The following is a 16,277-nucleotide window of genomic DNA, read 5'->3' on the forward strand; positions in this document are numbered from 1 at the left end:
TGGAAGTGAAAGATGTGAAATTGCAGAGATGCCTCAGCAGTTGCGATGGCTCCCATAGTCAGACTGCAGGAGGTTGATTTTCTCAGGTAACTTAAGTGGAACCAGCTAGGGGTAGAGAACGAGAGGATATTCCTTGTATCGCTTTCAAGGAGTTTCAGTGTGGCCTTTTTTATAGCCTAGTTGATTACAGCAGTTCAATGGCTGTGCTTGTTGATCCCTCTCTCTCCCTGTTTGATGTCTGTCTGTCTCATTTTGCAGCAGTTTGCTATGTTTTAAAGGAGTAAAGAGGGCCTCTGTATCAGGTGGCCTGGACAAACTGCTAAGTCATCCTTCAAACAAGGTATGAACAAAGCAAACAGCAGATTGTGGTCCTTTCCGTGAACTTTAGCCTGTGAGCTTTAGCTTTTCACAACTTGACAGTTGAGTATTTTTGCTGAAAAAAGGACATGCCAGCAAAGCTTTTCATCTTGCACTCATCAGGGCAAATTTGCAAGATTATCAACGGTAAAGAGAACAACAATTTATACCGCATGAGAGAGTGCTGATTCGTTGTGAAGTGGACTCTGGTAGTAGCATTGCAGTGGTGAATGCAGCAGAGAACAGTTAACTACTCAGCTTTTGTTCAAATTCAAACCATGCAGGTTGACTCTAATTGGTCAAAGTATTGCCATGGGGAATGATCCAGGGAATGACCATTCCCTCAAGTTTTTGTTTAGTTGAAAAAGGCACAATGCATGGACATGCTCCTTTTCATCTGCAAAGGACAGGGCCCTGTCTGTATGAATATATATGGCTTCTAGCATATGTAAGTGAGCCACATTGTGAGCCCGACTGATAACCTTTAATTAGTTTTTAGGCACAATCAGGATTGTTTAACAAGTGTTGTCCCATCATGGAATTATATTTAATATTGACCACTATGTTTTGTGTTTTGAAAGCATGTACAGATTGGGTACAGTCAGTACTTTGCCTGTTGCCAACAGCTGTAGGGATGGCCTTCAAACCTGGCAGAATTGGCTAATGTAGACTGGGAACGCAGACTAGTTGGTAGGACAGCTGAGCAACAGTGACAGATTTTTAAGGAAATTTTTCTCAGTACTCAGCAAAAATATATTCCTGTGATAAAGAAGGAATGTAAGAAAAGGGATAACCAGCCATGGATAACTAAGGAAATAAAGGAGAGTATTAAATTAAAACTGGTGCGTACAGAGTGGCCAAAACTAGTGGGGAATTAGAAGATTGGGAAAGCTTTAAAAAACAACAAAGAACTACTAAGAAAGTGATAAAGAAAGGAAAGATAGATTATGAAACTAAACTAACACAAAATATAAAAACTGATAGTAAAGGTTTTTACAAATATATAAAAAGGAAAAGAGTAGCTAAAGTAAATGTTGGACCCTTAGAAGACGAGAAAGGGGATTTAATAATGGGAAACGAGGAAATGGCCGAGGCCTTAAACAAGTTTTTTGTGTCGGACTTCACGGTAGAGGACACAAGTAGCTTACCGAAAATTGACTGTAGGGGGTGAGGTCCTTAAAACTGTTTAAAAAAGGAAGGAGACAAAAGGCGGGTAACTATAGGCCGGTCAGCTTAACGTCTGTAGTAGGGAAAATGCTGGAATCCATTATTAAAGAGGAGATAGCAGGGCATCTGGATAGAAATGGTTCGATCAATCAGACGCAGCATGGATTCATGTGGGGAAAGTCGTGCTTGACGAACATGTTGGATTTTTATGAAGATGTGACGAGGGCAGTTGATGGAGGAGAACCGGTGGATGCGGTGTTTTTGGATTTCCAAAAGGCGTTTGATAAGGTGCCCCATAAAAGGCTGCTGAAGAAGATTAGGGCACACGGAGTTGGGGGTAGTGTGTTAAAGTGGATTGGGGACTGGCTATCCGACAGGAAGCAAAGAGTCGGAATAAATGGGTGTTTTTCCGGTTGGAGGAAGGTAACTAGTGGCGTGCCGCAGGGATCGGTACTCGGGCCGCAACTGTTTACCATTTATATAGATGATCTGGAGGAGGGGACGGAGTGTAGGGTAACGAAGTTTGCAGACGACACAAAGATAAGTGGAAAAGTGAATCGTGTGGAGGACGGAGAAGATCTGCAGAGAGATTTGGACAGGCTGAGTGAGTGGGCGAGGATATGGCAAATGGAGTATAACGTTGAGAAATGCGAGGTTATACACTTTGGAGGAAATGATAACAAATGGGATTACTATCTCAATGGAAACAAATTAAAACATGCTACCGTGCAAAGGGACCTGGGGGTCCTTGTGCATGAGACGCAAAAGCCCAGTCTGCAGGTACAACAGGTGATCAAGAAGGCAAATGGGATGTTGGCCTATATTGCGAGGGGGATAGAATATAAAAGCAGGGATGTCTTGATGCACCTGTACAGGGCATTGGTGAGGCCGCAGCTGGAATACTGTGTGCAGTATTGGTCCCCTTATATGAGGAAGGATATATTGGCATTGGTGAGAGTGCAGAGAAGGTTCACCAGGTTGATACCGGAGATGAGGGGTTTGGATTATGAGGAGAGGCTGAGGAGATTGGGTTTGTACTCGTTGGAGTTTAGAAGGATGAGGGGGGATCTTATGGAGACTTATAAGATAATGCGGGGGCTGGATAGGGTGGAGGCGGAGAGATTCTTTCCACTTAGTAAGGAAGTTAAAACTAGAGGACACAGCCTCAAAATAAAGGGGGGTCGGTTTAAGACAGAGTTGAGGAGGAACTTCTTCTCCCAGAGGGTGGTGAATCTCTGGAATTCTCTGCCCACTGAGGTGGTGGAGGCTACCTCGCTGAATATGTTTAAAGCGCGGATGGATGGATTCCTGAGCGGTAAGGGAATTAAGGGTTATGGGGATCAGGCGGGTAAGTGGTACTGATCCACGTCAGATCAGCCATGATCTTATTGAATGGCGGGGCAGGCTCGAGGGGCTAGATGGCCTACTCCTGCTCCTATTTCTTATGTTCTTATGTTCTTATTATTACGAAAGAGGTAGTGCTTGGTAGGCTAATGGGACTAAAGGTAGACAAGTCCCCGGGCCTGGATTGAATGCATCCCAGGGTACTGAAAGAAATGGCAGAAGTAATAGCGGATGCGTTGGTTGTAATTTATCAAAATTCGCTGGACTCTGGGGAAGTGCCGGCTGATTGGAAAACAGCTAATGTGACGCCATTGTTTAAAAAAGGAGGTAGACAAAAGGTGGGTAACTACAGGCCGGTTAGCTTAACGTCCGTAGTTGGGAAATTGCTGGAATCCATCATTAAAGAAAAAATAGCAGGACACCTGGAAAAAAATGGTTCGATCAAGCAGACGCAGCATGAATTCATGAAGGGAAAGTCGTGTTTGACCAATTTACTGGATTCTTATGAAGATGTAACGAGTGCAGTTGACAGAGGAGAACTGGTGGATGTGGTGTTTTTGGATTTCCAGAAGGTGTTCGATAAAGTGCCTCACAAAAGGTTGCTGCAGAAGATTAGGGTACACGGAGTTGGGGGTAAAGTGTTAGCGTGGATTGAGGATTGGCTATCTAACAGGAAGCAGAGAGTTGGAATAAATGGGTGCTTTTCTGGTTGGCAGTTGGTGACTAGTGGCATGTTGCAGGTGCTGGGTCCTCAACTGTTTACCATATACATAGACGATCTGGAGGAGGGGACCGAGTGTAGGGTAACAAAGTTTGCGGATGACACAAAGATGAGTGGGAAAACGAATTGCGTGGAGGATGCGGAAAGTCTGCAGAGAGATTTGGATAGGCTAAGTGAGTGGGCGAGGATCTGGCAGATGGAGTATAACGTTGACAAGTGTGAGGTTATCCACTTTGGAAGGAATAATAGTAAAATGTACTATTATTTAAATGGTGAAAAATTACAACATGCTACTGTGCAGAGGGACCTGGGGGTCCTTGTGCATGAATCGCAAAAACTCAGTTTGCAGGTGCAGCAGGTGATCAAGAAGGCAAATGGAATGTTGGCCTTTATCGCAAAGGGGATGGGGTATAAAAGCAGGGAGGTCTTGCTGCAATTGTACAAGGTACTGGTGAGGCCGCAACTAGAGTACTGTGTGCAATTTTGGTCCCCTTATTTGCGGAAGGATATATTGGCCTTGGAGGGAGTACAGAGAAGGTTCACCAGGTTGATACCGGAGAGATTGAGTAGATTGGGCCTGTACGCGTTGGAGTTTAGAAGGCTGAGGGGAGATCTTATAGAGACATATAAGATAATGAAGGGGCTCGACAGGGTAGAGGCAGAGAGATTCTTTCCACTTAGAAAGGAAACAATAACTAGAGGACACTAGAGGACACAGCCTCAAAATAAGGGGGAGTCAGTTTCGAACAGAGTTGAGGAGGAACTTCTTCTCTCAGAGGGTAGTGAATCTCTGGAATTCTCTGCCCATTGAAGCAGTGGAGGCTTCCTCGTTAAATATGTTTAAGTCACAGGTAGATAGATTTCTGATCAATAAGGGAATTAAGGGCTATGGGGAGCGGGCGGGTAAGTGGAACTAAACCACTATCAGATCAGCCATGATCTTATTGAATGGCGGGGCAGGCTCGAGGGGCTAGATGGCCTACTCCTGCTCCTATTTCTTATGTTCCTATGGCATCACACCGGCACTGAAATGCATACACCACATTAGTCATTAATCTGATAAGTAACTGTAGGTTTTAAGTTCTTAACAGTTCATGTCTTTGTGCTTGAAAGGCCGCTAAAGTCAATGGAAAGGTGCTACCCCTCCTGTGAGACTACTAGCTGGACGTTGCAGTGGGCCACCCTATTGGGCTTCCTATTTCCCGTGTCTGCCCACCAAGTTTAATTGGACAGAAATCCTGAAGGCCGCTTCTTAATTTGCTGCCACTGAAAAAATTGCAACCATCATCCCACCATGCCGACATGACCACATCTGGATTCGTGACCCAGAATATAGGCTGATATCAGGATTACGACCCAACCAGGAAAATACTGCACGGTGAGATGGTCATTTCAGTCATGCTACCAGGAAGAGGTGTCAATTAAAGAACAGGACCTCTCCACAAGGAAAAGCACCTCGAGCTTCCCCTCTGCTGGTTGTCTTGCAAGATCAACAATTTCAACAGTGGTCAGAAATCTGGATGCGGGGTTGGTACAATGTGTGAAGCCCAAATACAAGTCTTGATGATTAATTTCAGCTTTACCTTTCTCCTGCTGTTTCATTAGATCACACACACACATTTCTTTGAATGTTTAGCCATTGTTCTTACAGACAATACATTTGTGAGGTTTCATGAAAGCTTCCCAGATTAGTTGGAGATGCAGAAGATCCTAAGGTTGCCATTTTATATGAAGCACTCTCTCTGTTGTGGTGACCTGCATTCTTCGATTGACCACTGAAGCAGTCTGTAGCAGTGGTTGACTGTATAGTAGCATCATTAGAAATATCAGAGCATGTTTCTGGAATGTTCTGATGGCCATTTGAGCAGGTTTTTCTCTGTGAGGGGAAAAGAGTAAAAGCCAATATTAGACACCTAAAAGGTATTTAAAACAACTCTGGAAAATCTCTTTTGTGGAAAAGGAAAAACTAAAGAGAAAAGACAATTCTTAAAGAAAAGTTGCATGAAAAGTAATATTTTCAGAAACCAATTTTTATTTATGCATTGAAGAGATATTTCTGACAAACCTCTGATTTTAAGGAATGCTTCATCCTTGAAAAGAGGAGATATTTTCCTGTTATGGAAATGCGCCAGGAGTGAACTCCAATATTAGTGCTCTTCCTCAATAAGAGATTTGATTGTCTTTCAGTTTTTATTTGTTGTTGGGATGTGGGCATTGCTAACAAGGTCAGCATTTATTGCCCATCCTTGGACTGGTCATGGTGACTGGCTTGCTTACGCCATTTCAGAGATTAGTTTAGAGTCAATCACATTGTTGTGAGTCTGGAGTCACATGGATACCAGACTGCTGGGTAAGGACAGCAAATTTTCTTCCCTGAACGATAGTGAACCAAAAGGATAGTTTACAACAATGTGGTAGTTTCATGATCACTATTAATGAAACTAGCATTTTAGTCCATATGTATATTTTTTAAATATTGGGTTGTCTAGACTTCTGCTTTAGCATGAAATCAGGAACATTGTCAAGTTTTCCGAGTTGATTGGCGTCTGTTTTACACCATGCTCATATAGAGCCATTGTGTGAAGTGAGCCAATCAGACTTTCAGAACTATTGGACTGTCCCTTTCCATATTACTGGCAGAAATGAGGCAATGAAAACTATAAACATGCAGCCAAAGGCCAAACAGTAGATTCTTCTTCCCTGGATCTTACTTTGCAAATCCGAGCACAATACTTTAGAAAGAGAGAGGGAGCAAACAGCATTTGTAATTGATTTCTCTTCTGTTTGGTAAGCAGTCCTTTAAAGTATACTGCTGGCTGTATATTCCAGAGAAATTCTATTCATTCATGTCTGCTGCAGTTATTGTTTCACGACCCGTGATTGCATTTTGATGTCTCGTCTCAAAAGCATTTGAAAAGTTCCAGGTTTGTGTGTAGTCACCAAGAGATGGGGTCTTTCACATTCCCCAGCAATTAGTGTTTTTTCCACTTGGTGGAATGCAAGCTATGTATTGTAGCAGTCAGGCAGTTTCCATTGTCTTTAGACAAATGAAAGATCAGCCACAAAAAACATATCTTTAAAAGAGACACATTTTTTAACAGTGTTGCCCTGGAAATGTAATGTTTCCAGGGGAATTTTGGCTTTTGCTTTAGCGCACTCAGAGTGATGAGTTGAAGAGTCTCTGAGCATTATAACAAACGTGCTGCTGACACGAGGATCATAATGCAGACGACCATGAATTGCAAAATAGCCCACTTTCAGTCGGGTTGTCAGCTCTGGCTGGGTGTATTCAGGAGACATCTGCAGAAGGGATGTTACAGAATCCTGGTGATGTGGCGTGAGCAGGTGAACCCATTCAAAGAGAGGGGTACAAAGTCCAAGGCCCTGGACACTAGCAGGTGGGAATGGGTTTCTTTGACACACATAAATGGACATATGTACTTTTTATCCTTGTTTAGAATTGGCTAGTTCAGAATTAGCTGCTGTGCCTGAGTGCCAAGTGGAACTCCAATCAAATTTGATTTATTATTGTCACATGTATTAGTATACAGTGAAAAGTATTGTTTCTTGCATGCTATGCAGATAAAGCATACCATTCATAGAGAAGGAAAGGAGAGAGTGCAGAATGTAGTGTTACAGTCATAGCTAGGATGTAGAGAAAGATCAACTTAGTGCGAGATAGGTCCATTCAAAAGTCTGATGGCAGCAGGGAAGAAGCTGTTCTTGAGTCAGTTGGTCCGTGACCTCAGACGTTTGTATCTTTTTCCCGGCGGAAGAAGGTGGAAGAGAGTATGTCCAAGGTGCGTGGGGTCCTTAATTATGCTGGCTGCTCTTTAAAGCCCCGTCTTTCTTAGACCCCACTCTTTCCTCTTTCCCCCACCCTTCCACACACACGCTCACCCTGGGACTCCTGAAGGATGATGTCCCGAACGCAGACACACCGGGCATTGCCAAACAACCACCTCGGCTTCCACTGTTTGACTAGCTCTCCCCTGATGGTTACATTAGCAAACTTGCGCACTCCATCCCCAGGATCATGACCTCATACCCCTTGACTAATTCCTGCAGAGGCACTGATTTCTCCTGCTGCTCTCCCTGCATTCACCTCAGTGCCAGCAGAGGAACAAAACAGGCAGCAGTGATGTCCATGAGCTCAGTACAGGTGTGTATCCGTGAAATAATGTGCTGTGTCATCATGTTTGTTGTGCCTGTGCAGGAGTGCTCGGCTAGCCTGCTTGTGCAATGCCATTCAGTGAAATGGACTCTGTGGCTGCTGGGACGTGAGCCAATCAATTAATAGGGAATCCTATCATTTAAAAATCTCCTGAACTGCTTTCAGCAGCTGCTGGAAAATTGGGGGCTACTCCACAAGGGTTCTTCAAAGGAAACAACTTGCATGATGCATATTGCAATAATGAGTTGAAAGGCAGGACTAAGATTTTCAGAATGAGGAATTATTTTCTCAAATTGAGCATTTCCTTATAAAACTTCTAAAACTGAAAGAATGTTATATTTCAAAATGCTGTAACTCATTCAATTCTTAAAATTACTAAGCCATTGCGCAGAGCGAACTAGGCAGACCCAAATCCATCTTCTTGTTTGCTCCAAAAACTAAATTCTAATTGAATCCAATTCATAGTCCCCGGAAGAGAGAGACAAACAATATCCAAACTGACAAGAAAAGGCATTGCACCTTATCTTGGGCTTGATCTGACTCTTGATTTAGCCAAAAGCCTGAGGGGCACACCCCTGCCAGATGATCATGGTTTCACATTCCAACTATCAGCTTGTTAGGTTTTTTTTAATGACAATTCTATTTACAAAACTGAACCATTACAAAAATTTGCTTCTTCCAGGTGAAGACAGTAGAAAGTTGTCCAATAAATGCTGCATTTCCATTTTGTACTGCAGTGGAAAGCATTCTTGCTCCTTCTGTAATTTAGTCCAGCTTGACAAAGTCGATGTCCTTAGCATAGCATATTGTCTGAAGTATTGGCGACACAGGTTGAGGCCATATTTCAGGATCAGGCTGTGTTGGTTCACACAGACTTGGCATGAGGCGAGAGCCCTGGCTGTTTCCTGGGGTGAGACCAGTAAGGCTGTTGTTGTCCCATGGTGGCTAGACACACAAAAAATCTAACTATCAGCTTGTGTTAGCTCGTAAGGTTTTTATAAACCTGTTTCCCTCTGATGTTTAAAGCTTGTTAGTATCAGCTAATAAGATTGGTTGGTTAATCCAGTCCACAATCAATTCACTTCAATCAGAACAGTTGGAGTGTGGGCCAGCCAGCCAATTGTGTTCTTTTTTCCCGGTGCCCCAATGTCAACTGCTCATGTACTTGAGACAGAGAAGGTGTAAGATGAACCGATTGGTTTCTATGAGCCACAGTTTAGGTTTGTTTACTTAGTGTTTGTTTAATTTGTAAAAGAACCCTATGATTCAAATAGCCTATTGTGTGGGTGTTGTGGTGACTGGCTATGAATTATAACTTGGAAGGTTGTTTCAGTCAGTTTATGCAATGGCGTTGTCACTGCATGTGGAGCATACTACAGCATGAAGAGAGAGAACTGTCTGTAGAGCATAGTGAGCAACCATGGGAGGAATATGGAGAGTGCTCATTGCTAATATTTTACTTGCAATCAAATTCCAAACTGGAGTCAGTCATTCAGGTTCAATTGAAAGCATAAAATTCTCCTTTCTGTCCTTGCAAAACACATTTGCAAATATTTAAAAATTATTAATTGCAGAACCAGTAAAGTCTACGTATGTGTGTGTGTGTCCACTTTAAAAATAGTTCAGAAACACCTGCTTACGGATAGATGGGGAGAGGATAAAGAAGTTCAGCACTCCTCTCTCTCCTGCCCATAATAGAAAGATCTATGCAGTTGAAAGGCGAGGTGATCACAATTTCAGATGTTCCAAGAAGCCAGGATTAAATGAGCACCAATATCTCAGAGAATCGTGAGGCTGGAGCTGATTATAAAGAAAGTGAAGATAGATCTGAAAACAAGGATGAGAATTTTCAGATCAAGGTTATGCTTAACTGGAAGCCAATGTAGGCCAGCAAACACATTAAAGGAATGGGATTTGGTACAAGTTAGAATAATGGCACCAGAGTTTTAGGCGATCTCAAGATTTGTGAGGGTAGAATGTAGAATTCCATTAGAATAGTTAAGTTTGGAGGTGGCAAAGGCATGAACAGGGCTTTCAGCAGCAAAAGAGCAGAGGCAGGGAGAAGACAGGTGATGTCACAAAGGTGGAAATAGAAGGCCTTTGTGATTTTGTGGCTATATGCTTGAAAGCTCATCTCTGGGTCATGACATAAAGGTTGTGAACATGCTGGTTCAACTTCTGAGAGGTGCCAAGGAAAGGGATATGCAGTAGGTGAAAAGGGAGTTTTTGATGGGGAGCAAAGACAGACTTCAGTCTTCCCAATATTTAAATGGATGAAATTTCTGCTCATCTACAACTGGACGTCCAATAAGCAACCTGATTAGTTAGCAACAGTGGAAGAAACAAGAGGGGTGTTGGTGAGGTAGAGCCTCGGATCACCAGCATAAATGTGGAAACTGAAGTTGTGTTTTTGGATTATGTTGACATGGAACAATATGTAGTTGAGAAATAAATGGGATCCAAGAATAGATCATTGGGGACACAAGAAGTAACTGTGGAAATGAAATGAGAAACTATTGCAATTCTGGATACAAATAAATAGGAATGAAACTAGGCAAGTGCAGTCGCAGTTAGCTGAACTACAATGGAGGAGGATGGTAGAGTCAATTGTATCAAAGGCTCCAGACAGGTCGAGAAATACATTGAGGTGAAGTTTACCTTTGTCACAGTCACACAGGGTGTCATTTAGGACTTTGGTAAGAGCCATTTCAGTACTGTGGCAGGGCAGAAACCTGATTGGAAAGACTCCGACTTGGACTTCTGAGAAAGCTAGGTATGAATGAATAAACACATTCAAAGATTTTCAGGAGGAAAGGGAAATGGAGATGCTAGTTTGCGAGGATAGAGGAATAAAGGTTGTTTTTTTTTGAGGAGAGTGGTGACGATGGTAGATTTGAAGGATAGGGAATAGCTAACAATATCAGCTAATATGGGAGCCAGGCAGGGAGGTTGGGTCACCAGTGGCTTAGTAGGAAAAGGGTCAAGAGAGTTGGAGATGCATCTCATGATCCTGTCGTCCCTTTAGATAGGAATTTTAAACTTGAGGCATTAATAAACTCGAGCCAATGTACATCATCAAGGATAGGAGCAATGGGTGAGTGAGACTTGACGTGAGTTAAAATGCAACCAGTATAGCTTTGGACATGATCAACTTTATAGAGGGTAAAAAAGGGGAAGTCCAATGAAAACATTGTAATCATTAAGTTTGGTTTTAACTAGGATATGGATGAGATTTTCAGCAACAGATCTTTTGAGACGGATGATATTATGAAGCAGATGATGTCGCAGATATGAGATCAGAAATTTGTTTCATTGGACTTGGCAAACAGCCTGGTAAAAGTGGAACCAAGCAAGGACAGTCCCCTTGGTTCTGTCAAGCTGGATAACACACAAGAGGTGGTGGAGGAGGATAACCTGTAGCAAAGGCTAATGGTTGGTCAAGAAGATTGATGATAAATAGCGCATCATGAGGATGTCATTTGTGACTTTGATTAGAGTTGTTTTAATGCTGTGGCAGAGGTAGAGTTGTGATTGGAGAGATCGAATGTGAAGTTATTGGAGAGATTGGCATAGATTTGAGAATGAACATGATTCATAAGCTATGGTTAGGATAGTAAGGTTGGAGATGGGGCTGTACTTTGCAAAAACAGAAGAGTGAAGAGCATTATCAGGCCGTGTCTAACCAACTATTTGTGTGGTATTTACTTCTGTTTTTCCAACTTGGTTTTATCCATATATGTTACCCAATGTTTAAATATTGGCCAGTTTGGGAGTTAAGTATTTATTTTGAAACAAAATGGACAGTGTTACAGAGTTTTCAGCTTTTACCAAATTGTGTTTTCTGAATTAGTTGGCAAACTTGGGCCATCTTCAAAAGCCAGAAGCTCAGAGCTATTATTTGCATACTTCACTTGTATGACTTAAATAAGAGAACCAGCTATTTTTTATAATCCTTTTTTGTGACTGCCAATGGTAGATTTAAAGCTTTGAAATAAAACAGAGAATGCTGGAAACTAAGTCAAGCCAGCATGAAATGGATGATTAACAAAATTAACATTTCACATTAATTCAGATAATCAGAAGCACACCAAAAGCTTTGATAAATTTTCACAACTTTTACTTTACATTTCAGTACACATTTGAGGATGATGACGGTTCTACTGTAACATTGGCTTGGGTTGGAGATGGAACTGGGGTAAGTCAGTATTTTGATCTGTGAAAAAGTACTTACATGCTTCCCTTCAAAAATGTAGCAAGCTTTTTATCATTTATAAAATCAGTAGTTTAATAATGTGCTTGTTTTTGGGCAACTTTTATTTTGCATTCACTTGAAGAGTAAACCAAAAGCTGTCTTCATGACGAAGCTAGCACTACTATTACGCTAGTAGGATGGATCCCATAAATCCCATTCTTCCAGTAGGGAAGCTGTGTTTTCAGGGAATGCTAGCCGGGTTTGGAGCTACAAGATGGGTTCTGACTACAACACTTGCAAATGCAGATACCGACCGAGAGCACAGAATTACAGAACCATCAATACTGAGTATTTAAGGGACTCCAGTCAGTTATGCAACATTCACTGACTACGTTTACTGCCACGTTGCCAAAATTAGAACTTTCTGATCTGCTATTGATGAATTGCTTGATTGGAATAATGATCCCACAGCCATCAAAGTTTTAGGTTCCGGAGTGTGCATTGTGCCATCTTGTCCTGGAGAATCACAGAATCGCCACATAAGTAATTGATAGATTATGATTTTAAAATTCAGAAATGTGTCACTAGACATGCAATTCATCAACCTGGGGAGATGATTGGCACACCCACTATGCACACAGATGATGACTAAGAGGGACAGTGGAATTGGAAATGGAAATGCAGAAATTACAGAATGAGTTGGCCAAAATATGAAAGGGGACTGAACACTTGCAGAAGAAATTGGACCCACCATTGCTGAATGCACTGCAGAGACAGCTATGGAGGCTGATGAGTGCTTAGGTAGGCTGGTTAGAAGTTCTACCTTTCTTGTCTGGAACTTCGGCTCAGTTAAATTAAAGGCTGATAGACCCTTAGGTCCTCACCCTCTCATCCACTCCCACATTTCCACTCCATGTCCCCTCATAACGCTTCATATCCCTGTGCCCTTCCATGTTCCCTGTTGTCTTGTTATACTGATATAAACACAAACCATTTAAAAGGGTTTGTGTGAACACGTTGTGGGTTTATTTATTTAGAATAGGCACATGTGAACATTTATACAGCAGTAGAAAGTTTGAAGACATCAGCAACAGCTGTGTGCTGGTGTGTGCGCTCAAAGGCTAAAGTGAGATCGAGACTGGATCACATGACATACTTTCTCTCCAGTGATTGCCTGCTGCTATCCCTTAAAGGCACGTTATAACATCCCATGCCCCTTCTATATGCCAGTCATTAGCCGCCTGCTACCTCCCTGCTCTCCCTGCATTCTTTGTGCCCATTCACCCAGTATGCACTGTATACAGAACCAATCAGTCAAAGAACAAAGAACAAAGAACAATACAGCACAGGAACAGGCCCTTCGGCCCTCCAAGCCCGCGCCGCTCCCCGGTCCAGGATTGAATCCTGAATCCAGGATCCCCGCCCAATTTTCCAGCCTATCTACATACCAATATCCTATCCACCGAGCTGTCCCTCACAGCTACGATGCTTTGTTCATCACAACCTATTAACTCACCCCCACCCCCCCATTCCAGACCATGTGATCTCCAGGGAGAGGCGAAAACCCAGAGTGAAAACCCCAGGGCCAATATGGGGAAAAAGAATCTGGGAAATTCCTCTCCGACCCCCTGAGGCGATCGAAACGAGTCCAGGAGATCACAATGGCCCTGATCGGAAAATGCTTCCCAACCCTAGTCATTTCCACTTCCACGAACACCATATGAATTCCCTGCCCCCGAGACAGGTTCCCAACTATCCGCAGTCTCGCTCTGTACTGGCACCAGCAAGATGATCATAGAATGAAGCCTTGAAACGAGAAACAAGGAACAATTAGCCCGCGCCGCTCCCTGGTCCAAACTAGACCACTCTTTTGTATCCCTCCATTCCCACTCCGTTCATATAGCTGTCTAGATAAGTCTTAAACGTTCCCAGTGTGTCCGCCTCCACCACCTTGCCCGGCAACACATTCCAGGCCCCCACGACCCTCTGTGTAAAATATGTCCTTCTGATATCTGTGTTAAACCTCCCCCCCTTCACCTTGAACCTATGACCCCTCGTGAACGTCACCACCGACCCGGGGAAAAGCTTCCCACCGTTCACCCTATCTATGCCTTTCATAATTTTATACACCTCTATTAAGTCTCCCCTCATCCTCCGTCTTTCCAAGGAGAACAACCCCAGTTTCCCCAATCTCTCCTCATAACCAAGCCCCTCCATACCAGGCAACATCCTGGTAAACCTCCTCTGTACTCTCTCCAAAGCCTCCACGTCCTTCTGGTAGTGTGGCGACCAGAACTGGACGCAGTATTCCAAATGCGGCCGAACCAACGTTCTATACATCTGCAACATCAGACCCCAACTCTTATACTCTATGCCCCGTCCTATAAAGGCAAGCATGCCATATGCCTTCTTCACCACCTTCTCCACCTGTGACGTCACCTTCAAAGATCTGTGGACTTGCACACCCAGGTCCCTCTGCGACTCTACACCCTTTATGGTTCTTCCATTTATCGTGTAGCTCCTCCCTACATTATTCCCACCAAAATGCATCACTTCGCATTTATCAGGATTGAACTCCATCTGCCATTTCCTTGCCCAAATTTCCAGCCTATCTATAGTCATATAATAAGAGTGGCAAGGGTTTGAAAAGCTTATGAAAAAACACGACAAACAACCAAAAAAATCTCTGAAAAGAACTGCTCTTACAACTTTATCAAAGTGTCAATAGATACAGCCATTCATCGTATCAATAACAGAAGTTTTACCCACAGTTTTAAACATACAGACATTGAAGCACCACATTAAACGACAAATGATCACTTTCATTAAGATGGTAATCAATCAAAGTTAACACTCCCCTTCAACCTCTATAAACAGACCTCTGCTAAGCTATTCCATTTGTGAGTCATGGAGCTCAGCCATGCAGTCGCAATGAGACCATCTAGGAAATGTATCAACAGAACAAATGGCCACTATCCTGCCTACATCTGATTCCCTTGTTAGCCAAGAATCTATCTACCTCTGGCTTAAAAGTATTCAGTGATGCTGTGTCCACCATTCTCTGGGAGGAGAGTTCCGCAAAGAGAGTTCACGACCCTCTGAACAAAAACATTTCTGCTCATCTCCGTCTAATTAAATGAGGTGTAAACTAAAATCTTCGACTGTATACTACTCATTACATTTAAAATTGCAGTTAATATTTACAAGCTGTATTAGTTTTCAAACACACAGCCCAAGGGGTTTTCCAGCCTCTTGGTGCACCATGGCGGCCTTTCCGCATTGTGCCTTTGTGACAATGCCCCAAATGTGCCCCACAATACTAAGTTCTGGACTTCGGAATGTGCTAGTCTGCAACACTTGGTCGTGGATGACTCTTTGCATGGAAGACCAGCAGGCTTTGGACAGACCAGTGAGCATTTTTCACTGAGTTAATGGTCCTCCATGATCTTGGTGTGCATCCCTGGGAATAGCCCTTTTAGCATAGAGTCCTGTGTCATGGACTGCTTGGGATAAACCTTGACAAAAAACACTGCATCACTTTCTTTCCAGACCTTCTTTGCGAAGGCATATTCCAGAAGAAGTGGATAATCATCTCTTCCCCACTGCAGCCACCTCAAGGGTAATATAAGCAGAGCAATTTGGCAACAGTGATTCATTTGGCAACAGGGTTGATTACTGATGGATACAATTGCAGGAGAGAGGCATGAGAGTTTGAATGAATACACATCTCTACTGTTCATGTAGTTTGCTGCTACAATGAAATAACACCAAATGTTGTACAGATAAGGAGGATGTTAATTCATATTGACTTCATGATTTTGATTGTGCTGTCAGAGTTAAAGTGCTAGGGTCTTCCCTAGTAAGCGATATAGGAAAATCAGAGGCAGAGTCAGCCCAAGGATTTTCATGACATATCACCAGTATCAGTCACAACTCGATTGGTGCTCTTGCTGCCTCTTCATCCTAGAAATAGTGTACAAAAATTTGTAGTTTTTTCCAAGAGAAACATCTTTATGTTCCATGCCACTGTGCATAAAAGCCAAGTGACATGGTTGGACTGGTGCTATATATTGTGCATTTACCAGATGGTTGAATTTGCAGCATCATTTCACAGTTTAAGTGTACAGGTACTAAGCAATTCCTCAGGCAATTATTTCAATTTTTTGCCTTTCCCTCTGAAATATCTTATTCTTTTCAGGGTAAGATTATTAACCTACGTTACCTACTCTTTTGACAGGAAGCCAGTTCACTCGTTCTTTTCCTTCCTCTCTCTCCATTAACAAATCAAATTGAAGAAGCAATAGGATAATTTGTGCAATGCT

At 42.7% G+C, this 16,277-nt stretch overlaps 1 protein-coding gene and 1 pseudogene across 4 annotated transcripts in view; one reads left to right on the forward strand and one right to left on the reverse strand.

Moving 5' to 3' along the window:
- The window catches only part of LOC144498688 (sortilin-like), a 145,007-nt gene that overhangs the window by 59,024 nt on the left and 69,706 nt on the right, over window positions 1-16,277 (forward strand). For all 4 annotated transcript variants that reach the window (XM_078220187.1, XM_078220189.1, XM_078220186.1 and 1 more), the window contains one exon: window positions 11,896-11,958. In XM_078220187.1, coding sequence (XP_078076313.1) covers window positions 11,896-11,958 — 63 coding nt within the window. The remainder of the gene's footprint in view (window positions 1-11,895; window positions 11,959-16,277) is intronic.
- LOC144499128 (small ribosomal subunit protein uS14 pseudogene) lies at window positions 8,529-8,703 on the reverse strand (annotated as a pseudogene).

This window comes from Mustelus asterias, chromosome 9 (genome assembly GCF_964213995.1).
Source record: "Mustelus asterias chromosome 9, sMusAst1.hap1.1, whole genome shotgun sequence".
NCBI lineage: Eukaryota > Metazoa > Chordata > Chondrichthyes > Carcharhiniformes > Triakidae > Mustelus > Mustelus asterias.